We start from the raw sequence: 26,286 nt of genomic DNA on the forward strand, positions 1-26,286 counted from the left end.
TGTCCTCATGGAGTACTACGAATGTACGAAGCCTGCAGCAAATCCCCGTTCCAGGCGTCGTGGCCTCCCCTTGTAAGTCCACAGGACGGTAACGGGCTGTGGTAAATACGCTCGCAGCTGTGGCATTTAGGGAATTCCGCAGTTTTGCCATTAACGCTCATCGTAAATGTGGTGTCACCGCCAGACACCACACTTGCTAGGTGGTAGTTTTAAATCGGCCGCGGTCCATTGGTACATGTCGGACCCGCGTGTCGCCACTGTGTGATCGCAGACCGAGCGCCACCACAAGGCAGGTCTCGAGATACGGGATAGCACTCGCCCCAGTTGTACGGACGACGTAGCTAGCGATGCACACTGACGAAGCCTCGCTCAATTGCAGAGCAGATAGTTAGAATAGCCTTCAGCTAAGTCAATGGCTACGACCTAGCAAGGCGCCATTAGTAACATTGCATGTATCTAAAGAGTCTCACCTGTATCGCCACAATCTCCAGATGTACCAAAAGGATGGATTAAAGGTAAGTATTCCAGAAGCTACATACTTTTCTTTATAGCATTCATTACGTATCCTGTTTCAGACCTCACGCCATCCTGCTTTAACTTAGCGCGTGCCTTTCGGCTTCCTCTCATTGTGTCTAGGCTGTCTTGTCTAGACACAACAGTAACCTGCTTCCGATTTAGCGGCAGCGGCCCATCAGTTGTTGCATATACTGCAGCCAACAACTTTTGCGGGTCCACAATCACTGCCTCGCAGAGTAAAATCAGACAGCATTGCCAGTAGCACTCAGTAGGTGGCATAGTGAAGAGTATTCGAACAGGAGCTCTTTAGATATCAACGTGTCCAACTGAACACATCAATTGCCATAAATGTGAGTCACTCATCTGAACTAATTTCGTTTTATTTTGCTTACCACAAAAGCAATATTTTCACATGTTTTTTATATAAATGAAGCTATCTGCTATATTGAAACCTCTCATTTTAACACTAATAAGTCCTCTAGTCACTTAATTTTGCAATTCTACTTTTATTTGTAGGATATTGCACTCGATATACAGGGTGATTCAAAAAGAATACCACAACTTTAAAAATGTGTATTTAATGAAACATAATATAACCTTCTGTTATACATCATTACAAAGAGTATTTAAAAAGGTTTTTTTTCACTCACAAACAAGTTCAGAGATGTTCAATATGGCCCCCTCCAGACACTCGAGCAATATCAACCCGATACTCGAACTCGTTCCACACTCTCTGTAGCATATCAGGCGTAACAGTTTGGATAGCTGCTGTTATTTCTCGTTTCAAATCGTCAATGGTGGCTGGGAGAGGTGGCCGAAACACCATGTCCTTAACATACCCCCATAAGAAAAAATCGCAGGGGGTAAGATCAGGGCTTCTTGGATGCCAGTGATGAAGTGCTCTGTCACGGGCTGCCTGGCGGCCGATCCATCGCCTCGGGTAGTTGACGTTCAGGTAGTTACGGACAGATAAGTGCCAATGTGGTGGCGCTCCATCCTGCTGAAATATGAATTGTTGTGCTTCCTGTTCAAGCTGAGGGAACAGCCAATTCTCTAACATCTCTGGATACTGTAGTCCAGTTACAGTAGCACCTTCGAAGAAAAAGGGACCAAAAACTTTATTGGCTGAAACGGCACAGAAAACGTTCACCTTAGGCGAGTCACGTCCATACTGAGTTGTTTCCCGCGGATTCTCAGTGCCCCATATACAGACATTGTGACGGTTGACTTTCCCGTTAGTGTGGAAAGTTGCTTCATCACTAAACACAATCTTTGAAACGAAAGATTCATCTGCTTCCATTTGAGCAAGGATAAAATCACAGAAATCGATTCTTTTAATCTTATCAGCTGCAGACAGTGCTTGAACCAATTTCAGACGATAAGGTTTCATAACTAACCTTTTTCGTAGGACTCTCCATACAGTTGATTGTGGAATTTGCAGCTCTCTGCTAGCTCTGCGAGTCGATTTTCCTGGGCTGCGAACAAATGCTTGCTGGATGCGTGCTACATTTTATCACTCGTTCTCGGCCGTCCAGAACTTTTCCCTTTGCACAAACACCCATTCTCTGTAAACTGTTTATACCAACGTTTAATACACCACCTATCAGGAGGTTTAACACCATACTTCGTTCGAAATGCACGCTGAACAACTGTCGTCGATTCACTTCTGCCGTACTCAATAACACAAAAAGCTTTCTGTTGAGCGGTCGCCATCTTAGCATCAACTGACGCTGACGCCTAGTCAACAGCGCCTCAAGCGAACAAATGTACAACTAAATGAAACTTTATAGCTCCCTTAATTCGCCGACAGATAGTGCTTAGCTCTGCCTTTTGTCGTTGCAGAGTTTTAAATTCCTAAAGTTGTGGTATTCTTTTTGAATCACCCTGTATATTGCTTTATGTCGGAGTGCCAGCTTCAGATCCACTATAGGGCCAAAATTTAATTAATTAGCATCCGATCAGGGGGAAATTCCGGTCCAGAAGTAAAAGTATGATAGATCCCACACTGCCACAACCACCGGTATTTCCTTCCGAAGAAGTATAGCAGGCACAGGTTTGAAGCGTTTCAGCACTCACACAAGAGTCACCTGGTCGTGCCTGTGCCCTCCAAGAGCAGACTTTGCGAACCAGCTTCTCACAATCATCGATAATGAAAGATTTTGTATCGTTACATCTGGTTCACAGACGAAACACACTTCCACCTGAATGGAATCTCCAAAATGGCGATTTCGGCCATCCGAAAAGCCCCATCTGTGTGGAGAAGCGGAACTACTGCACTCCTCGAAAGTTACTGTTTGGGCTTCGGTATGCAGCAGAACCATTATCGAACCATTTTTCGTGTGAGAACCGGTAAGTAGTAAACGTCTCGCCATACAGCAAGCGTTGAAGGATCGACGAGGCACCGAGTGCTCTTAATACAAGGTGGGGCCCGACCACAACGCATCGAACGCGTGGTTCCCTGTTGCATACTTCGGGAATAGAGTCCTTGCGTTGGATTATCGCAAATTTACTGACGCAGGCTTGGATTGACCTCCATCCTACCACATCTGACGCTTTGTCACTACGTTTTGTGGGATACATCGAAAGATGTTGTCTACCGGAACTGTTCCACCACTCTGAGCGGACTTCAATCGTTGATGTGTGTGGCTACTGAATCCATTTCGGTCCAGATACTATAAGATGCGATGCCAAATTTCACTGCTCGTTTACGCCACGTCTCTGTTGAGAGCGGTGCACATTTTGAAAAGGTTGTGATGTGACTGCAAAAATCTGCTTGTAGAGGACGAGCTTATTTATACACACTGATACTATACGAGCTGTACAGCGTATAGTACTTTCTTGCTAGCAGCTTTCGTAATGACTATTTCTAAATGTCTGCATAAAATTGTAACAGCCTTCACACTTAGCATAACATTTGTTGCATTTTAATGTAGCTTGTTGTTACTAGAATAAGTAGTTTCCACCATTCCTTAATCAAAGTTTACGATAGAAAGTTTAGGATATATCAAAAATTGAAAGTGATCCTTGTCTTCATCGAGGCGCAATGTCTGCAGTGGATATTACTTCTTTAAAATGGCAATGAGGTTTCATTGAGTTTTTATTGAAATGATAAAATATCAACTAGGCTCATAATCTTTATGCAAGCGATCCATTTAATAACTGCGTGACCTTGTGACTATTAAACGGTTTTCCTTACATGAAAATCTCATTTAATGCTATATTTGGACTTCGTTTCTTAATTTGCAGGTTCAGTTTTAAAAATGTTAGTGAATTAACTAGACCTATATGCTGCTCTAAATTTCTACACGAAACGAATGGGTTCCCTTTTAAAGATGGCCACATTTAACATTACTGAATTAATTTTCTCGCTAATATTTTTTGAAAGGTACTTTTCTAATAATTATCACGACATGATCACTGCTGAAATGGATTATTATTTTTCAGAACATTGTATATAACTAACGAGTAAGTTGGGCGACATTCTACAGAATAATAAAATACGATCAAATAGACGTAATTCTTTTTATCTACTCAAGAAGACAAACATATTCTTCTTTGTTAGTAATTATAAAATCGTTGTTCCTAGATGTCTCTAGGTCTTTTATTGTCTCAACTTAACTTTCCGTCGTAGCACGGCGACAAAATGAAACTATGTCGTGTTACTGAATTCGGAGTTTTACTTAAAAAATTAAAAAGTGATGTTACAGAATTATTCTGTCGACCTTTCTTTCAATGTTACTTAATTTTAAAACTAGGGGTCTTTTGTTGGAGACCAACCTTCGAGAGTGAAATGTTGCTGTCCACCACGTTAGGTGTATGTTATCATCATTTTGCGAGCACTGTGGAACAGACACCACTCTGTTCCATGCAGCCACTATGAATCAGGACGCAAAGAAGTTAATGACATTAACTGCCAGTGGTAATTGATTTATATATCAATGATTCAAGTTGAAAACTTGAGCTGGACCAGAAATGGAAGCCGGGTCTCGTGTTTGCTAGCCAGACACGCTGACCACTACGCCATACAGAGACAGCGCTCATCGTGTATGGTGACTACAATTTCGCACCTTACAAGCACTCATCCGCATACTTTGCCATGAACTACAACCACAATTAGATATCATTTGATAGGTTGTTCATCGTATATATGAATTTATAGAGGAGACTGACATTGTCATGTACTCCTTGTAAATAATTGTTAACGCTTATTGCATGAAAGGTGGCGGAGTGTCTATATTATCAGAATGGCGTAACGAACGATTGATTGTCTATACTAGTAGAGGTTGCAACGACAGTGCAAATGAAACGGTAGGCGGAACTCAAGCCCTGGTGGAAGGCCCACGCAGGTGTGGTGGTTCAGCTCCACACAGGAAGTGCCGATAGGGACAGTCTGGATGTCCGAGCCAGAGGACACGATACAGTGGCGACCGGCCGCTATCGGCTGCTGTTGTAGTAGGGCCGGAAGGATAACACGATAGTAGTTCCGAACTCTGCAAATATTGGATGCAGGTGAGAGGAACGAAGAAGCGGCACCTCGGAAACCACGCAGGCTGGGTTATTTCCAAGGATTTCTACTCAGAAGCGTACCATTGTACGAGTATAGGTATTTCCTCGCAAACTTTCCGTGAAAGATGACAAAAGACTAAAATATGGTTGGTCGGTGTTCGGAAGAATCTGTAGAGGGGGAGAATATTCCGTGGTTTCGGGAATATGACTCTTTTTCGGAATTAAGAGGGTGGGGAGCCGACCCTTGCTGGGAGGCCAACGGTGGAGAGACGAAGTCTTCCCTGGTCTGTCACGGTCGCTCGGTATCAGCTTTTGTTGGTACAGACGGACTTGCTTTCTTTGCTCTCAGCAGAGTTTATAGTTAGTACAGTTACGCGCTGTACTGTTGCGAACGTATACGATTCTGGACTTCACCTCCGGGTTGGAAGTCGTCGTTGAGTACACAGCGTTCACTAATTGAGAGAAAGTTGACATGTTATCTGAATTCCGTCCTTGTGGCTGAGAGTTCGCGTTTTTCCTCTGTAGAACACAGAGAGGAGAAGACAGTATTAGAGTTTATTAGTCAGAGAACCGCCTTTTGCCGTCCTAGTGTTTCAAAGAGTTTATTTGTGGCTGGAGTTCTTCCATCGTCGCAGACGAGTACGAGAACCATCGCTTCGACGCACCGGACGCAGTACATACGGTGATATCGCAAATTGCTTCGGCTTATTAGGGCTATAAAAGCTAAGCAGCTGTGATCGCTGAGGTTCCACATCACCTTAGGTCATCTTTGAAAGTAGTGTCTTCTAGTGTTTGGTACGTAGATGATGTCAGTCATTTCGCGTTACTGGTATTAGACCGCGCAGTCATAATAAGGGGCAAAGCTGATCAGTAATTTTACTTAGGAAATGTTAACTTTGTAAAATAAAGGTTTTCTTAATCTACAATAAGTATATAAGCAGGAACAACGTTTATCATTTAGTAGGATTAGTTGCCTTCATCATTTTTTATGTTTAGATTGTAATTTATAGAATTAAGAAAATGGTTCAAATGGCTCTGAGCACTATGCGACCCAACTTCTAAGGTCATCAGTCGCCTAGAACTTAGAACTAATTAAACCTAACTAACCTAAGGACATCACACACATCCATGCCCGAGGCAGGATTCGAACCTGCGACCGTAGCGGTCACGCGGTTCCAGACTGAAGCGCCTTTAACCGCACGGCCACACCGGCTGGCTAGAATTAAGAGATCCTAAGATCTGCTTCAGGGGGTAGTCAGACAGGGCCAAATCTTCATTTTAGCGTTTATTATTTTCCGTTGCGCACGTTCATTTTACACAGTCCTGGAGCAGCATCTTGAAATCGTAAATACATGGACTACCCTAGGACGCCTCCCATCAGTGTCAAATTCTCAACTTATACCACACGCTACTGGTGTAGTGTCCCTTTCCCATTATTCTCATTACCCGCGGCATTTCCGCCGATTACCGTAAGAGTTCGAGCCTGGTGTGCATCCGCACTGAGGAGATCACTAGTCGTCATCGCCTTAATTACATGTGTGGTATCTGTTCTTTCGGCTAATGAGCAGGGGCAGTACGTCAGTAGGGTGTCGCGTAAGTTGAGAATTTGGATCTGACGGGAGGGGTACTACGGTAGTCTTTGCGGTTTTGGTGACCACCCTGTCCGGGTGGCATAGTGGTCAGCGCAACTGCCTGTTAAGCAGGAGACCCGGGTTAGAAACCGAGCCTTGCACAAATTTTCAACTTGCCTCATTGACGCAAATCAGTGCCCACTGACAGCTAATGTTACTAATTCCTTTGTGTCTCGATTCGTACAGATGTGTCGGCAGTGGCGCTCGGTTGCAGGTGCCGCTGCCTCTGGGAATAATGGCGATCCTGTGCATCAACATCGGCACCGACCTGTGGCCGGCCATCTCGCTGGCGTACGAGCAGGCGGAGCAGGACATAATGACGCGCCGGCCGCGGGACCCGGTGCACGACAAGCTGGTCAACTCGCGCCTCATCTGCATCGCCTACCTGCACATCGGGCAGCTGCAGGCCGCCGCCGGCTTCTTCGCCTACTTCACGGTCATGGCACTCAACGGCTTCATGCCCTGCCGCCTCTTCGGCCTCCTCGAGGTAACACCGCTCTCCGCTACTCGGAATAGACCTGTTCAAAATGGCTCTGAGCTCTATGGGACTTAACATCTGAGGTCATCAGTCCCGAACTTAATCCTAACTCACACACATCCCGAGGCAGGATTCGAACCTGCGACTGTAGCAGCAGCGCCAAGAACCGCTCGGCCCCAGCGGCCGGCAGTACACCAGTTTTCTGCTACTCACCCGACAGTGTGTTGCGGAGGGTTCGTACCTGTAGTACCACTCTCACTTGGTACCTGTCCTGTTCCACTCGCGAATAGTGTGCGGGAAGAATGAAAGTTAGCAAGTGTCAGCGTGGGCTCGCATTTCCCTGATTTTTCCATCAAGATCGTGCCTATAACAAAGTGAAAGGAACTAACAACTAAAACTGTGAGTTGTATTAATGTAACCCCTAACTGCAGTGCAGATTGAACGTTGTTAGATTTGTTGTCTAGACAGCAAGCAAGAGAATTTCGTGGAAGATAAAAGCTGCGTCATACATCGTGTGCAGTGATTTGTTGAAAAAATAAAAACAATGCTAATGTTACCTTTCGCTAGATGAATAACATGTGACAATATAGCAAGACCACAGTCTACAATTTCATATTTTTGTCTTATAAGACAAAATCCAATAAAAAAATTAATCTTTTGAGTCATTGACGCTTTCGTGTGCGACTTTTACCAGCAGCAAGAAAATAAAATGAACGAATGCAGCGGCGATAACATTTAATAAAATGTTCTTGGGCTTCCTGCCGCGTCAAGAGGTTAAAACACGACCAGTATTCGAGCAAGCGTTTCTTCGTCGTTGTCAAGTGGAGTAACTGCTGCTGGGTTGGCTGTACGCCCTCATATACTCTCTAGCTGCCGGATGTGACGTCAGTGTTACCGATAGGCAAACGTGTTCACTGCGCCTGCCTCACCTTGCGATCGCTGCGTCACAGCCAGCAGCTCGTACAGTCTTTACACACTGCACACCAGCTCATCAGGAAATGTTGGATCGATATCCGCTCCTCTCAAGCTCTACAAGTTTCTCCTTATCCTCTAACGCAGCCGGCCGGGGTGGCCGAGCGGTTCTAGGCACTTCAGTCTGGAACGGCGCGACCGCTACGGTCGCAGGTTCGAATCCTGCCTCGGGCATGCATGTATGTGATATCCTTAGGTTAGTTAGGTTTAAGTAGTTCCAAGTTCTAGGGGACTGATGACCTCAGATGTTAAGTCCCATAGCGCTCAGAGCCATTTGAGCCATCTAACGCCAAGTTTTCCGCCTCGCTTCCCCCACAAGAATCCTTTACCAACTCATCAAATTCCCACCTCTCCTCACTCTGCAAACACTTACGAACAATCTACACCATCCGTAAACTCGACTCCAACAGTCCTATTGTGTTGCCTCTCCGTTCGCAGTCGCGCTTCTACACACACATCCTACCAACCCTCCACCTGCACATCCTCCACGTCCTCTCCCAAAGATATTCCGACTGCTCCCTCTCCCAGATCACAAATTCTACCCTCACATATTCCCGTCCTATCAACTCTGAAATCCACGCCAACCTATCCAACCCCCCTCTCCCAAAGGCTCCCTTCTCCTTTTCCCTGTCGCCCCCACTCCCTTTTCTCCTCAGATTTATGGAATCCAATACCAGCTACCTCTCTCTTCTTGTCCCCATAGCCACCCCTGTCTCATCACCACCTCTTACCACTCCTCAGTCATCATCACCACCACTCTCGTATCTCCCTCCATACCAACCTTTCTTTTCATCAACAATCAACCATACCAGGACAGGTCCTTTTCCAGTTTTAGTAAACGTCTACAATACTTCGTTTTTAACCGGCACTCTCTCTTCTGTCGTTTTCAGTGTTTTTTAAGTGTTCTTTTCAAGTCTTCAATGTTCTTCAATTGTTTTAACTGTGGTGTCTGTCCACATTTTTATCACTACTTTTAAACTATTCCTCAAGACAGAATTATTTCTTACTTTCTCCCATTAATATCATGTTTTAAAATAATTCATGGTAAATATTTCTCCTTGCTTTATGTTCAGCATCTAGGTTAGAGAATAATGTGTACTAGCTGTAGAGTGGGTTCATTGTACTGTTGCTAACCCCCACACGCACATGGGGCGGAGGGGAACGAAATAACAATACAGGAAAAGAAAATTAATCAGGAGTCGTTCCACTTGACAATTGCCAATAAGTGGTTAGTCGAAAGCTCACGGTGTTTTAACCACTTGATGGAGGTGGGAGCCCGAGAACATTGTATCCACGAAAAGAATGCTCTGCCACTAAAGTGATTTACTTCAGTTTCATCGATATTTTACGATCAATGTGAAATGTTGAAAGATGCTTCACTCTTTCTTTCGTTTCCTTACAAACTCGAAAGACGTCACTTCCACAAGATAGGTAAAACTCAGCTCTGACATGACGTAATACTATATTTATCTGATTAATTCTATGTTTCGAACTAGTACCTATTCATTTTTTAAATAATGTCCGCAAGACCATGGCAGAACATAATTCCAGAAGTTCATTTCTACTCAGCTTCCCACATTGTACACTTGAACAGCATAACAAACATTACAAGGTGGAAGTATGTTTAACACAGCTCTAAGAGAGAGAGAGAGAGAGAGAGAGAGAGAGAGAGAGAGAACGTTTTACACTGAAGAGCGAAAGAAATTGGTACCCTGCCTAATATCATGTACGGCCTATAGCACGCAAAAGTGCCTCAGCCCGACGTGGCATAGGCTCGGCTAATGTATCAAGTAGTGCTGGAGAGAAATGAGACCATGAATCCTGCAGGGCTGTCCATAAATCCATAAGAGTACGAGCGAGTGGAGATCTCTTCTGAACAGCACGTTGCAAGGCATCCCAGATATGCTCAATAATTTTCATGTCTGCGGTGTTTGGTGGACAGCGGAAGTGTTTAAACTCAAAAGAGTGTTCTTGAAGCCGCTCTGTAGTAATTCTGGACGTGTGGGGTGTCGCATTTTTCTGCTGACCGCCCTGCAGGTTTCATGGTTCAAATCCCTCCATCACTACTTCAGACATTAGTCGAGTCCATGCCACGTCGTGTTGCGGCACTTCTGCGTGGTCCCTACACGACGTTAGGCAGGTGTACCAGTGGTCGCGGGGACCCTGCACGATATTAGGCAGGTGTATCAGTTTCTTTGGCTCTTCAGTGAACTCAAACTATGTGCACTTTTCTGAAGGCTTACATAAAGACCAATTTTCTGCACGTAGCCGAGCCCTGTAGCCAATGACATCGCAACATGATCTTAGCGCAACGATTCACTCGCGAGCTGCAGAGTGCTACCAGCACACCAGTTAGCATAATGACTGTGCCTAGGGAGGTATGATGAGCGGAGAACAATAGTCGACAAGCACCTCATAAATTAGACATTTCTGTAGTCAGTGCTAAGCCACACTTGATGTCGTGTAAACGTGGACGCCTCTGGACAGGTGGTGACTGAAAGCGAGTGGTGAATGACGCTTTACCGCTATGGAAGTGTTCCGTTCTGGTGAATGTCTGGAGAAGATTACCTGTCCTTATGTTAGTGGCAATAGTGAACTACGGAGGAGGTGGTGTTTTTTTTGGCAGGCTGTTGCCCTTTATTGCATTTAAGAAAACACTAAATGCAGAACAATATGAACTCATTTTACAGTATTGTTTAGTGTGTACAGCAGAGTAACAGTTCGGAAACGATCATTGATAGTATTTCACGACAACCCATCCTGTTATAAAGCACCATCTGCCAGCCTATGGTTTGTCGACAATAACATTCCTGAAATGGACTGGCCTGCTTAGAGCCCCTACCTGAACTCACTGTATCACATCTGTGTGAGTTAGGACGTCGGCTTCGCTGCAGACTCCATCGTCCATCATCACTACCTTCTCTGGTATCGTCTCTTGAGAAAGGGTAGGCTGCCATTCCTCCACAGACATTTAGACACCTCTTTGAAAATGTTCCCAGCCGGGTTCAAGTTCTAATGAAGACTACAGGTAGATACAATCCACAAAAAAAAAAAAAAAAAAATGTTCAAATGTGTGTGAAATCTTATGGGACTTAACTGCTAAGGTCATCAGTCCCTAAGCTTACACACTACTTAACCTAAATTATCCTAAGGACAAACACACACACCCATGTCCGAGGGAGGACTCGAACCTCCGCCGGGACCAGCTGCACAGTCCGTGACTGCAGCGCCTCAGACGGCTCGGCTAATCCCGCGCGGCAAATCCACATTAATGTAAAATTGTATGTATGTGTGTTCCACATTGCCTGCTAAACCACTGGACCGATTTCAAACAAACTGTCTGTAAATAATCACTGTGGGGATGAGAACCACTTACCTTCCAAAGGGTTGGGAGTGGGGGGTCAAAATGCGTAGCCACGACGCGCGAATTATCTGAGTTTATTCATCTCGTATTTGAGAACGAGACCACTTAGTGACTTGGATCAAACCTTGCACAAAATTTCATACTTTACGAAACTTCCTGATGACCCTCACAAACTTATGAAAGGAAAAAAGTTATCAGTTACTATATTTTTGCTGTTAATGCAGTAAAACTGCCGCATGAAGCCTGACCTTTTTAATTTATTATTTCTATATTTCTAGCTGTATTCGTGACATATTTTGCAGGCAGGATTCACCCATACCACTGAATGTGACCCAAAGTTCAGGATATTCGGCGTCATAAACACTGAATTCATGGTAAACTAATTCATCAAGCATGACGTTCAAATTTATTTCTTCTTCACCATTAACTCTATTTACAACACTTTTCGCAGAGAGTATCCAAATATCATGCTCAATGTACCTACAGAATTACATCATTGCATGACGCACAGTTGAAAATATTTGACGTACTAATCATAGAGTTGCGTGAAGACAAATTTGCAGGGCGAAATTCGCTGGAGGTACAGGTGAACAGTGTGTACAGGTATGTGTGAATATATTAAATACACTGCTGGCCACCGTAAATGCAACACCAAGAAAGACAAGAGGTAGCACAACAAGATATATTTTGTAGATAACATGTTGACCAAGTATCAAATGATTACGTTTACAGACGTCTGTGACATGTGGTTCCTGTCAGAATCAGTAGCCAGAGTAGCCGCCATTATTGGAGATCACCGCTGCCACACGTCTCGGCATTGAGTCAAAGAGACGTTGGATGTGTTCCTGGGGTACAGCAGCCCAAGCAGCTTCCACACGTTGCCAAAGATCATCTGGTGTGGCAGCTGGGAATGTAATCTGGGTCACTCGTTGAGCAACCATGGACCACATGTTTTCTGTCGGCGAAAGATCCGGAGAGCGAGCCAGCCAGGGAAGCAATTCCATCTGGTTATTGACGAAGAACCTTTGGACAATGCGTGCCACGTGTGGTCGCACATTATCCTGTTGAAATATGGCTGGGGCCGAGCCCTGAAGGTAAGGAAGGACAACTGGCTCCAGCACCTCGGATATGTAGCGCCGGCTATTTAAAGTACCGGCAATGCGTACTAGAGGCGTGCGAGAGTAATGTCCAATACCGCCCCATACCATAATACCCGGTGCAAGACCAGTGTGGCGGTGCATAATGCAGCTGTCCAGCATCCTCTCTCCACGGTGTCTCCACACTCGAATCCGACCATCGTGGTGCTGCAGACGGAAGCGTGCCTCGTCAGTAAAGACAACGTCATTCCATTCTGCCGTCCACATCCGTCTGTCATCACACCATTGACGACGGAGACGTCTGTGGTTCTGCGTCAATGGTAGACGAAGAAATGGACGTCTTGCGGACAGACCACTCTGCTGTAAACGGCGTCGAATGGTACGCGCAGACACTGGATGATGCGTTACAGACGCAATGTGCTGTGCTATGGTTCGGGATGTCACTGAGCGATCCGTCACTGCCATGCGCACAATTTGCCTATCAGCACGTGCAGTGGTGCACCGAGGTGAATGCGATCGACCACGTCGGTCCGTCGTACCCTCCTGCATCCAACGGTCACATATCCGCATTACAGTTGTTTGGTTTCGTCCAACACGACTAGCGATTTCTCTGTATGATAATCCACAATCTCGGTAAGCCACTATCCTTCCTCTGTCGAACTCGGATACTTGATCAAAAGATGTTCGCTGTTGTCTACGAGACATAACTGATCGTCTTGTGAAACAACCACAAGGTAAACACACGTGCCGAACGTACACTCGTCGAAATCGCCAAGCCTTAAATGGCGCTATGAGGTGGCGCCACAGGCGCGCGTGATGTGCGTCTGCGCTGAAATTCTAATCAGTTGCATATCTCATCGCTGCAAACCCATGGTGTAAATTTCACTTGATTCGGATGCTTCCTTCAGGGTGTTGCATTTACGGTGGCCAGCAGTGTATATATAAATATGACACATGCATACTTGGGAAAAGCTACCGATGAAAAGCTCCTCCTAAACACCCTGGTCGATTTCAGCGAAACTTGGTATGCATACCACTTACTGTCTGGAAGGAAGTACTGAGAGGATAAGAACCAGCCGCCTCCTATGGGGTAGGGGTCACGACGTGGAGAGAAAACGGGATAGGAGAAGATGGAAGGAAGAGGGAGGGAGAAGACAGATATGGACGCAGATAGGGGGAGGATGGGATGGGCTGAAACAAGATTGGGATAAATACGAGATAGGATCGGATAGTAACACACAAATACGTATTTTTCTCTCCCCTGATATTCTATGTGGAGTCGAAATTTCACGGTGATACAGTCTGAAGTTTGCGCTACAGAGGGTATTATTTTATTTCATGAGTATCTCTAACGACAGAAGCGTGAACTGCGAAACGAAAATGGCGCAAATGTTACTGACGTCAACTTGTGAAGAGCAGCGAAGTAGTTCGATATTTGTGGAGCAAAGGACATAAACCGAGTGAAATTCGCAGGGACATGCGTTACTTGTGTGGAATCGGCTGTATGGACGGTAGCAATGTCTCCAGTTGGTGTGCATTATGATCCTGGAAATTTTAAGTGATGTGGCGTGCATTCTTCCAAGAGGGCCGTGTGAACCTTAGTGATTCGGCACGCTCCGGGCGGCCGGTTATAGTTGCAATCCCGCAGACTGTCGGAGACACTGAGGCAGCAAATTTGAACGACCTTCGTGAGCAGCTGCGCACATTATCGCAGCAGTTCAGTATCTCCTATGGTGCGGTGTACGATGTCGTTAATGATGCGTTGAAATTTCGTAAAGTTAGTGATCGCTGGGTGCCCAAGAACCTGACAGACAATTACAAAGGCCAGCGAATGATGACAAGCTTGGATCACTTAACGCGTTATGACGCAGAAGGACGTGACTTTATGAAAGAAATAATCACTGGTGATGCGTCGTGGGCGTACCACTGCACGTCCGAAACCAAGGAGGCGTCTCTATGGAGTGGAAACGTGCTGGTTCCCCAGGACGATCAAAATTCAAAGTGTCTCAGTCTGCTACGAAGTCCTTGTGACAGAGTTCTGGGATATGCGTGGTGTGTTATTGGTGGACTTTGCTGAATGCGGGACCACAGTCAATCCCACAAACTACATAAAAACTTCAGTTAAGTTGCGTCGTGCCATTCCTGACAAACGCTACAACATTAATGCTGATGATGTCAGACTTTTTCACGACAATGCTCGTCCCCATGTTGCTGCTCTAGTTCGTGAGAAAATCGCCAAATTTTGATGGGAGGTGCTCCAGTGTCCACCATACAGTTCGCATTGTGCACCGTCGGGCTTTCATTTGTTTGGTCCCATGAAGTAATTTCTGGCCGGCCAACGCTTTGCGACAGATGCGGAAGAGAAATCAGCAGTTCACTGATGGCTGTACTCCAGCTAAACGGACGTCTACGAACTGGGCAAGTGCATCTGGGCGACCATTTTCGCGAAACTGTGATACCATGAAACAAGCTCTTATTCGGTATTTTCCGTGTCCTTCATTGATCCTATCTGTTAACGGTACCACACCTATATATTCAAGATCGATCGAACGAGGGTTTTGAAGCTACCTGTTTCGTGGGTGAATTATAAATGAAATGAAGGGATGTGAGCAGAAAATGTAGCTTAACGAATTTGTGGTAGGAACAAGGGAATTACGCGGTATTAGCCGAGCGGTATAAGGCGCTGCAGTCATGGACTGTGCGGCTGGTCCCGGCGGAGGTTCGAGTCCTCCCCCGGGCATGGGTGTGTGTGTTTGTCCTTAGGATAATTTAGGTTAAGTAGTGTGTACGCTTAGGGACTGACGACCTTAGCAGTTAAGTCCCATTAGATTTCACACACATTTGAACATTTTGAACAAGGGAATTATTTTATGTATTCTGAGATGAGAAAAGGCGGGAATGACGATTTTGTGCAGAGTGAGTAGATGGCACCATAAAATGTGAAGGAACAATGTTGTTTCGCATATTTGAAGAGCGTAATGCATGAAATAGTGTAGATGAGATCTTTATTGTCCTGTGAGTTGTGAATGGCCCTTGTTGTATTAACTGCTCGCAGTGCACTTGTTGCGTCAATTCTCTATGACATACTGAACTTTTGTCAATATCGAACATTGCCTTCGACAAGAAAGCAACTAACTTTTGTAAAAGTAACGAAAAGACGCTGCTCTAATAGGACCTGATTGCAATGCGCACTATAACATCACAATTCTATTTATTGTGTTATCACGGTCTCGTGCAATTTTTTTAAATTGCGTCATATTCACCATCGGCTGAAATATTTATTACAATTTCCAAGATTGCAGTTTGGGCATTAAGTCATTTTAACTGCTCAAAGCTGGAATGAGTATATACTTAAAAGTTACACACATCACTTACAAAAACTTATATGTTTTGCAGTACATCAATGAAAAGTTCGGGTTAATAATTAATCTAAAAGCGCTCACGTGTTGAAAAGAAAGCATTTGTGAACAAAAATGAATAAAATAAGAAAGATGTGAGCCTCTATGGCTTACGTAAGCATTTTTTTTTTGTTATTTTATCTCCCCTCTTTCCGTATGGGAGGGATGGAGAAGGACGGGGGGGAGCTGCCAGCAGTATCCACCCAACTCTCCAGCCTAGGGCATTTACAAAAGTTAATGAAGAAATGAGAAAACATATTTATAAATGCAAAAAGTTAAAAATATTATAAAATAGAATGTAGAGTTGATTACAAATATACAGAGTGGTTTCCTTCGGTTAAAGAGGAACATAAAAAGTATGACAGATAAAGATAGAAATAGAAAAATGGACATTTAAAACTTTAAAATGAAAATGAAACGGCAACGTTCGTTAAAATGAAACACTTCGCATCACTTTCACTCCACAGCTGAAAGACCTTCGCAGGGTGAAGAAGCTGTGGGCAGATTAAGCGTTTGGATTATGGTGGGTATAAATTTATAAGCCGTTGTGTGGTATCTATAGAATGAGGGTAATTGGTAAGGTGTGTACTAGGGAAGCCGGAAAGGAGGAATCAGGCTGGTGAGTGAGCAGGACCGAGGTATCAGGAGTGGGAGAAATGGAGAGGGAGATTGTGACGTGTAATTTTTCGGTGCCTACAGTGTCACGTCTTTCAGTGTCACACAAATTTTTATTTTAAAGGGGATCACTTAAGACTATTGCCATGAGTTCGCCCCTCAATTTTCTTCCTCATATCACAAAATTGTCGTCTGATGTAGTACAAACTGAAAAAATAAATTCCTTTTATAGCACAGTTTCGTATATAATTTATATTCAAAACCTTACACCTGTGTCACAGAACAAATCCTACATCGAGAATACTTTACACAAGTTTAAGGGAAGAAATGCTTCCGATAATTATTACAGTATTTAAAGAACATCAAAATATGAACAAGCTGGAATGAACAAACAGTACATGAGACTATGTTAATCAATTCAACTGTGAAAAGCTAAGGAGCATATTATTAGCAAAATGAGAAATATGCAAAAGTGAAATGGCAAAATGAGCACTTCTCAATTGGGAGTAAATCAAAACAATCAGAATGGCTGAAAGAGAGCACAGTAACATGAGCCATAAACGAATAAGAGCTAAGCAACTAAGCAAATAAGAGAACAGGCAAAAATGAGATGCCAGCGAAAGGAGAGCTGGCCGAACTCCGTCGGCACTTTTATACGGTTGCGCTCGTGGCGGCACCTCTCGGCCCGTACGCAACAGGCGCGCCTGCGACCGCAATGCACTCTTAGCGCTCGCGGCGGCGTCTAGCGGCCAGTACACAAGTTGTGCGATTGCTGTCGCAGGTCGACCCTTAATCTATGATGTTACAAGATGAAAGAAAATAAGCAGCGAAAGCTATAGCTGGTAGGATGGATAAATATCGGAGCGGATTTCATTACCTGGGAGAGGAGAGTCGGTTGAAGTTGCGTTGGCACTACCATTCGCCAGATACATTATCTGTATGACGTATACATTACACCATCTTGTTGCGAGAACATATCGTGAAAGAAACACGTGAATGCAGAACCGTTACCAAATTTTACTGCTATATAACCCATGACATTAATTGCAAGACGAAATGTTGAAATTGAAATCGTCGGTGGCGAATATGGTGTCATTTGAGAAATTATAAGACACTGTTATCCTAAAACAAACATAACTGTGATGTTAGAGTGTCCACTGCAACGAGCCACTACTGCCTCCATATTTCCGTTTACTTCTTTGACAATGATTTGCTTTCGTGACGGAAGTCGCAGAGAATGAAAGCGGTAGGTGTACCGAGAATGTTCAACGATGCTTTGAATGATATAATCAGTGTATATTTTGAGAATGATCGTAATTTAGCTATATTTTGAACGATAAAACATATGATTTTTTGTAAAGAGATTGACATGTTGCATGTCGTAGCGAAATATCGTCTACTTGTTCCGTAGAATGTGGAAGTACTCCACCGACTATCGGATACAGGTCTTGTAACTCGATGCGTTTCGGTTTGTGCAGCTTCTACCTCACCATATACAACCGTCCTATCCAGCTTATTTAACACCTTTGACTAACCCTCACGCTGACCGCAGTGGCCGAGCGGTTCTAGGCGCTTCGGTTCGGAACCACGCGGCTGCTACGGTCGCAGGTTCGAATCCTGCCTTGGGCATGGATGTGTGTGATGTCCTTAGGTTAGTTATGTTTAAGTAGTTCTACGTCAATGGGACTGATAACCACACATGTGCATAGAGCCATTTCAACCATTTGATTAACCCTCGACCAGCAACTAACGTGGAACACTCACCTACTGATCGTGAAACAGAAACCCCACAATAGACTGAAACTACTAAAGCTACTAACAGGCTGAACTTCGGGATTACACCCCTCCACAATTCTCCACACCTACAGAACCCTGATCTGACCCATCCTTTGTTATGCAAATGTTGCACGAATCACTGTCCACCAAAGTCCTATAAATCCCTCCAGTCTTCGAACGCCATGCACTCCGTCTCACTTTCCGCGTCCGTTTACCTTTTCCCACATGGTTCCTCTACCGTCTCATCAAATTTCCACCTCTCCTCACCGACATCGAACACCTACCCATCTCCTATACTGTCCGCACACTAGTTTCGAATAACCCCATTGTCTCCTCTCCAACCACTAACCATAACATGCTACTGCGTCTTCACAAACACATCCCTCCATCTATACACCTACAAACACTCCATATCCTATTCCTACACAACTTCAACGAACCCCCTCTCCCATACAATGAGATCTGCCCTGATATTTATCCCTCCTAACAACTTTAACTCTTCCCCACCTCTCCCAATCCATATGATTGCAGCTGTGACCGCGACCGTGCAGCTCTCTAGAATGAAATAATTCAAACAAGACCTTTAGCTGCCGACAGGCGTTGATATACATCAACGGGAACAGTTGAAAATGTGTGCCTCGACCGGGACTCGAACCTGGGAACTCTCACGGGGAGTGTGCAAGTGATAAGTCCCTGCAGTCGCTCTAACCTCTGTGCCCTTGGTGGCTCAGATGGATGGAGCGTCTGCCATTTAAGATCACGGGTTCGAGTCCCGGTGGGGCACACATTTTCAACTGTCCCCATTGATGTATAGCAACGCCTGTCGACAGCTTAAGGTCTCGATTTAACTGTCATTTCTTTTAAATCCACGTCAGGGCTCCTCTCTCCTTTCCGTCTCCACCCAACCCTACCCCTTTCCTCTTGCAGCCACTGCCCTACCCACATGTCACACTATGCCTCAACCTCTGCCTTTTCCACAGACTGTATTTCTCACCATCCACCTCGGCTCCTAAATCTTTTCTCCATTGATTCTCTCTGTAACACACCCCTATCTTCCTACCCACAGCCCTCACACCAATAGAATATACTCTCTGCTACAGCAATATCTCTCATTCTTGTGCAGTTCATTCAGATTATATGGAAAATGCAGTGCTCGAAGTGCTGTAACTGTTCGTCTTTGATTTTTAGTTTAAAATAAAAGGCAGCCCCAAATTCTGTTTTCATTTCCTTTACATATGGGGCGAGGGGAATGAAATTACATCTATATCTACATCTACATGATTACTCTGCAATTCACATTTAAGTGCTTGGCAGAGGGTTCATCGAACCACAATCATACTATCTTTCTTCCATTCCACTCCCGAACAGCGCGCGGGAAAAACGAACGCCTAAACCTTTCTGTTCGAGCTCTGATTTCTCTTATTTTATTTTGATGATTTTTCCTACCTGTGTAAGTTGGGCGCAAAAAAATATTTTCGCATTCGGAAGAGAAAGTTGATGACTGAAATTTCGTAAATAGATCTCGCCGCGACGAAAAACGTGTTTGCTTTAATGACTTCCATCCCAACTCGCGTATCATATCTGCTACACTCTCTCCCCTATTACGTGATAATACAAAACGAGCTGCCCTTTTTTGCACCGTTTCGATGTCCTCCGTCAATCCCACCTGGTAAGGGTCCCACAACGCGCAGCAATATTCTAACAGAGGACGAACGAGTGTAGTGTAAGCTGTCTCTTTAGTGTACTTGTTGCGCTTTCTAAGTGTCCTGCCAATGGAACGCAACCTTTGGCTCACCTTCCCCACAATATTATCTATGTGGTCTTTCCAACTGAAGTTGTTCGTAATTTTAACACCCAGGTACTTTGTTGAATGGACAGCCTTGAGAATTGTACTATTTATCGAGTAATCGAATTCCAACGGATTTCTTTTGGAACTCATGTGGATCACCTCACACTTTTCGTTATTTAGCGTCAACTGCCACCTGCCACACCATACAGCAATCTTCTCTAAATCACTTTGCAACTGATACTGGTCTTCGGATGACCTTACTAGACGGTAAAGTGCAGCATCATCTGCGAACAACCTAAGAGAACTGCTTAGATTGTCACCCAGGTCATTTATATAGATCAGGAACAGCAGAGGTCCTAGGAAGCTTCCCTGGGGAACACCTGATATCACTTCAGTTTTACTCGATGATTACTACGAACTGCGACCTTCCTGATAGGAAATCACGAATCCAGTCGCACAACTGAGATGATACCCCATAGGCCCGCAGCTTGATTAGAAGTCGCTTGTGAGGAACGGTGTAAAAAAGCTTTCCGGAAATCTAGAAATACGGAATCAACTTGAGATCCCCTGGCGATAGCGTCCATTACTTCGTGCTAATAAAGAGCTAGCTGCGTTGCACAAGAACGATGTTTTCTGAAACCATGCTGATTACGTATCAATAGATCGTTCCCTTCAAGGGGATTCATAATGTTTGAATACAGTATATGCTCCAAAACCCTACTGCAAACCGACGTCAATGATATAGGTCTGTAGTTCGACGGATTACTCCTACTACCCTTCTTAAACACTGGTGCGACCTGCGCAATTTTCCAATCTGTAGGTACAGATCTATCGGTGAGCGAGCGGTTGTATATGATTGCTAAGTAGGGAGCTATTGTATACGGGAAAAACTCTGTGCGGCAGGAGTGGAACGCGAAGGGCATCAAGGACCTGCAGGACTCGTGGGGCCGCGAGTGGACGTTCGAGGCGCGCAAGGACCTGGAGTACATGTGCCACACGGCGTTCTTCGTGGCCATCGTGGTCGTGCAGTGGGCCGACCTGCTGATCTGCAAGACGCGCAAGGTGTCGCTGCTGCAGCAGGGCATGCGCAACTGGCCGCTCAACCTGGGCCTGCTCGTGTGCTCGGCCATGGCGTGCTTCATGGTGTACACGCCCGGCGTCAACACGACGCTGCGCCTGCGCCCGCTGCGGCCCGAGCTGTGGCTGTGCGGCGTGCCCTGGGCGCTGCTCATCCTCTTCTACGACGAGGTGCGCCGCTACCTCATCCGCAAGCACCCGGGCGGCTGGGTGGACCGCGAGTTCTACTACTGACGCCACGTCGGAAAGCGGACCTCTCACACAACGCTGTCAATTCTAATGTTTTCATTACTTATCCTAGTCAATTATGGAAGAAAAAGTTTGTATTAGTTCTCAATGCTGTATTTTGGTAAAAGTAAGAATTAAACACTAAATTCAAAATTTGTTTGACCTGGATCCCTCATCTCCACTCCATCCAATCCAAAGCCCACAACCGCCTCCGACTCCTCAAACTCCTCTCTGGCCGGACATGGGGGTTGCAACCCTCTACCATCCTCCACACCTACAAATCCTTAATCCGTCCCATCCTCTGTTATGCCAGTCCCCCCTGCATATCTGCCCCCCAAAAATTCTATAACTTCCTCCAGATCCTTGAGCGTCATGCACTCCGCCTCGCCTTCAGTACACACCTCCCGTCCCCCATGCACATCTTCTATGACATCATTCCTTTCCCCCATCTGCTCCTATTCCTCGAACATCTCTGCATACTCTACACCTCCCGCCGCCTTGATCCCCCTCCCACCCTGGTTGCTGCTCTCCTCTCCCATCCCCACCCCCTGCCACGCCATCACTGTTGTGTCCCCCTACCCTCCATCTCTACACCCTTCATTTCCTTTCTGAAGGTGGCTTCCATCAACTCCCCCTCCCAGATGATGCCCTCTCTCCATCCATTTATCCCTCCCATCAACTCTGATCCTCACCCCCCTCCTTTCCTCCGTCCTTTCCCTGGGCTCCCTCTCCCCCCCTTCCATCATGTTTTTCTCCCTACCTACCCTCTCCCTACCTCCCTTCTCCCCCCCCCCCCCGAGTCCTTTTGTATTCCCCCCCTCTGCCTTCCCCACTCCCTGTCACGTCTGCCCAGCACCTCCCCCCTCCTCTTATGGGTCCTCGTCCTCCATCAGCTACTTCCTCCCCCCCTTCTCTCCCTTCGTTTTTCCTCTCCTTCCCTCCTTTTTATTTTCCCATCATCTGTCCAGGTTCCCCCCACCTGCCCTGGGCTCTGGTATGTCATATTTGCCAACTTTTTAGTGCAGTGTTCAAGTGAATGTTCAGTGTTGTTCGTCTTTTCAAAGTGTTGCGAACAGAAATCATGATGCCGCTGGGTGTGAATTTTATGTCTCTTTCGGACAGAAACCAGACTGTCGCCGTGTTTTTTAATTGTCTGTCTATTATTTTACCTGTCTGCTTCATATTTATTTTATTAGCATCATCATCCCTTTGTCACTGTGTTTTAAGTTCCACGATTTTTTTCCGCCATGTTACCATTTAAGTCTCCGATTTTATCGCCTGTTTTTCTTGTTTATTATCTTCCTCTTTTTAAAACAAATTCTGTAGGTTGAAGAGCGGCATACTAAGCTGGTGCCAGCCCGCTCCCTTTGGGGAGAATCGAAACTCAATAAAGGAAAAAAAAACTGTTTGATTGAAAAAAGTTTTGGCACATATTCAGAGTCAATACTACACTCATATTCAGAAAAACAAAACACCTTACACGACTGGAGATCGGCGTTCATATTCACAGGACATGTACATTAGTATGTTCTGCACCAACGATTAGCACTTCAGTCACCTCGGTCAAGCATGTGTCCTGTTGCCTAGTAGGCACAGGGTCTACCGTAAATTGTTCTGTGCGTGATGGCATCGACGCGTATAAGGCGCGAATGGTGTCCTTTGGTATAGCCATCCATGCTGCATTCATCTGGTTGCAAAGTTCATCTGTGGTGGTTGGCACTGGGTCACAGCACTGCACCCTTCATTTCACCATATCCCACATATTTTTGAGAGGCGACAAGTCTGGTGATCTCGTGGGCCAGAACAAAAGACTGACATCCTGTGACACCAAGAAGTCACGTGTCCGTGCAGCAACATGTAGTCCTGCATTCTCTTGCTGAAAAATAGCATCTGACGAGTGAGGCAGTGAGGGTATGGCTTCGGGTCGTAGGATGTCATTCACGTAGGTCACACAGGTCTCAGTGTCCTGGGCAAGCACCAACAGTGATTTTTGGTTGTAACAAATAGCGTCCCACACCATGTCGCGAATGATAGAAAACAGGGTTAAAAATCTAGTAAGATGTAGGCTTGGAAATTCTTGCTACCAGCGAGACGGAAGTGACCGGACGTAGCTTATGTGTAATGTTTACTCTACTAACAAGAATTGACTATGCCGCATCACGAGGCTCGAGAGCCGTTACAAGCCGCAACCCTTGGACATAGCGAACATAGCGGAGTTCGGCCTGTCCGTCACGTAGGCATCACGTGCTACCGCGTGACACACACGCAATGCTCGAGAGTACTGGAAACTTCTAGAACAAGTGGTGCCGCGTGCACTACCGCCTATAAAAAGGCTAGCCGCCATAGTGTAGGGGCAGTGACGGCAGTGATGGAGCAGCTGGTCAGTCGGTCAGAAATGGTTTAGCTGGAGCTATGATGGTGTGAGATTGTAGTGCAGTGCTGCGTAACCGCGAGGAGACTTAGACTCATTTCCATGTAGTCAACACTTAGTCTGGTGCGCCTTCCTCTGCTATACTGGGTTCAAAATGGTTCAAATGGCTCTAAGCACTATGGGACTTAACATCTGAGGTCATCAGTCCCCTAGACTTAGAAGTACTTAAACCTAACTAACCTAAGGACATCACACACTTCCATACCCGAGGCAGGATTCGAACCTGCGACCGCAGCAGCAGCGCGGTTCCAGACTGAAGCGATCCGAACCGCTCGGCCACAGCGGCCGGCTGCTATATTGGGACTTAGAATCAGGGAGCTATGAAAAGTTACACTTCTAAGAAGGCGGTTAGTAGGCTTTGTATATAGAACTGTTTATAAAACGGATGTGCCAGGGGTGTTTCCAGTGCACATATCCTCATGCAATGATTTATGATTGCATCCAGTGTAGCCTGAGATCCCAGCCGAGTTCCGTATTCTAACTCACCCTACAGCCCTCTTTTCAGTGGAGCAGATGCACAGAAGACAGCCCACAAATACGAGACCTCCTGCCAAGTAAGTTCTTTGACGCGCATTCTTTCAGTCCTTCCACTACCTCTGATGACTTGTCAGTGGGACACGACAACCATAAGCTCTCGAGCTGGCGTTGTGTGTCTTGTGCGGATGCACTCATTGTGATCCTGTGCCCCCTGTCTGCGGCGAACCAAAATGGAATCATTTTCAAACAAACAGAACCTGGATTCGTCCGAAAATGCTACACGATACCATCCTGTCCCCATTGACGTCATTCCATACAACACTGCCGTCTAGCAAGTTTCTGCACATTCTTCAAAGGTAGGCGGAGAACTGGACGACGCGCATATAACCCAAGACGTAATAAACGGCGACGTACTGTCATTCCTGATAGTGTATGATATACGAGGGCTATCCACAAAGTACATTACGTTTTGGAATTAAAAATAAATAAAGTATTGGAATTTTTTTTTATTATATGCAGATGAAAGCTACACTTAAATACTACTTTTCTACATAGTTGCCATTTAAATTAAGGAACTTATCGTAGCGATGGACGAGCTTTCCTTCGTCGTAAAATTCGGCCGCCTGCGCCTTCAACCACGTGATTACCTCTTCTTGAAGCTGTGCGTCGTCATCAAAACGCTGCATAGCCAACCACTTCTTCATTGCTGGGAATAAGTGGAAGTCGCTCGGTACCAGGTCGGGACTGTACGGCGGATGAGGAAACAACTCCCACTTCAAAGATTCGAGAACTTCACGAGTGGCATTTGCCGTGTGGGCCCGGGCGTTGTCATGAATCAGCAAGATCAAAGCCCAACTTTCCCCTACGCTTGTTTTGCATTACTCTTCTGAGGTTGTGCAGAGTTTGGCAATACCTTTGAGAGTTTATTGTAGTGCCTCTTTCCAGGAAATCCACAAAAATCGTATTTCTACCGGGTTACTGATTAACCACGTGGTTGAGGGTGCAGGCGGCCGAATTTTACGACGAACGAATTTCCAAGCTCGTCCGTCGCTACGATAAGTGCCTTAATTTAAATGGCAACTATGTAGAAAAGTAGTATTTAAGTGTGGCTTTCATCTGTATATAATAAAAAAAATCCAATACTTTATTTATTTTTAATTCCAAAACGTAATGTACTTTGTGGATAGCCCTCGTATTACAATGTTCCACTATTGCGCCAGAGCCGAGGAAGACGCAGATATCTCCTACAATGCCATTCGGATGAGGTGACAATCTAGCCGAGGAAGACGCAGATTTCTATGGCCTTCCGTGAACCACTCTGCACACACCCGATGCACTACCGAAACACCTAGTCCTACAAGAGCAGCAACTTCCAGGATGGATGCATCACATTCTCTCATGCTAATAATGCGCCCTCTTTCACTGATTTGATGGTACCGTTCGCGTATGCGTCTGTGAGACATTCCGCACGTCTTCCCAATTCATACTTGAGCCGTGGCGACTGGCGCTAGTTATGCTCCACTTGCGTTGCTGATATCGGCACTCGTCTGGTCTTGTATCTCTCACTGTTACGCCTTTGGTTTTCCGCCTTGGTGTGGCCGAATGCTTCCTCTCCGGTCGGCGTTCAACGATTCAACACGTTTTCAAGACAGGCCCTCGCCTCTATCCGCCATGCCTGGGCTTCGCCGTTCTCACCGTCCTTGCCGTGCGCCGGGTGGACGGCGCCTTCGACTCTCGGTCCAGCACACAGTTTTAATCTGCCAGGAAGTTTCATATCAGCTCACACTCCGCTGCAAAGTGAAAATCTCATTATGGAAACATCCCCTAGTCTGTGGCTAAGCCATGTCTCAGCAATATCCTTTCTTTCAGGAGTGATAGTTCTGCAAGGTTCGCAGGAGAGCTTCTGTAAAGTTTGGAAGGTAGGAGACGAG

The 26,286-nt window shown here is 45.5% G+C and overlaps 1 protein-coding gene across 1 annotated transcript in view; it reads left to right on the forward strand.

Moving 5' to 3' along the window:
* Positions 1-21,453, forward strand: part of LOC124788141 (sodium/potassium-transporting ATPase subunit alpha-2-like) — a 168,033-nt gene extending 146,580 nt beyond the window's left edge. Inside the window, exons 9-10 of the mRNA XM_047255323.1 lie at positions 6,868-7,140; positions 21,046-21,453. Coding sequence (XP_047111279.1) covers positions 6,868-7,140; positions 21,046-21,453 — 681 coding nt within the window. The remainder of the gene's footprint in view (positions 1-6,867; positions 7,141-21,045) is intronic.
* Positions 21,454-26,286: the final 4,833 nt, after the last annotated feature.

The sequence above is a fragment of the Schistocerca piceifrons genome, chromosome 1, assembly GCF_021461385.2.
Source record: "Schistocerca piceifrons isolate TAMUIC-IGC-003096 chromosome 1, iqSchPice1.1, whole genome shotgun sequence".
NCBI lineage: Eukaryota > Metazoa > Arthropoda > Insecta > Orthoptera > Acrididae > Schistocerca > Schistocerca piceifrons.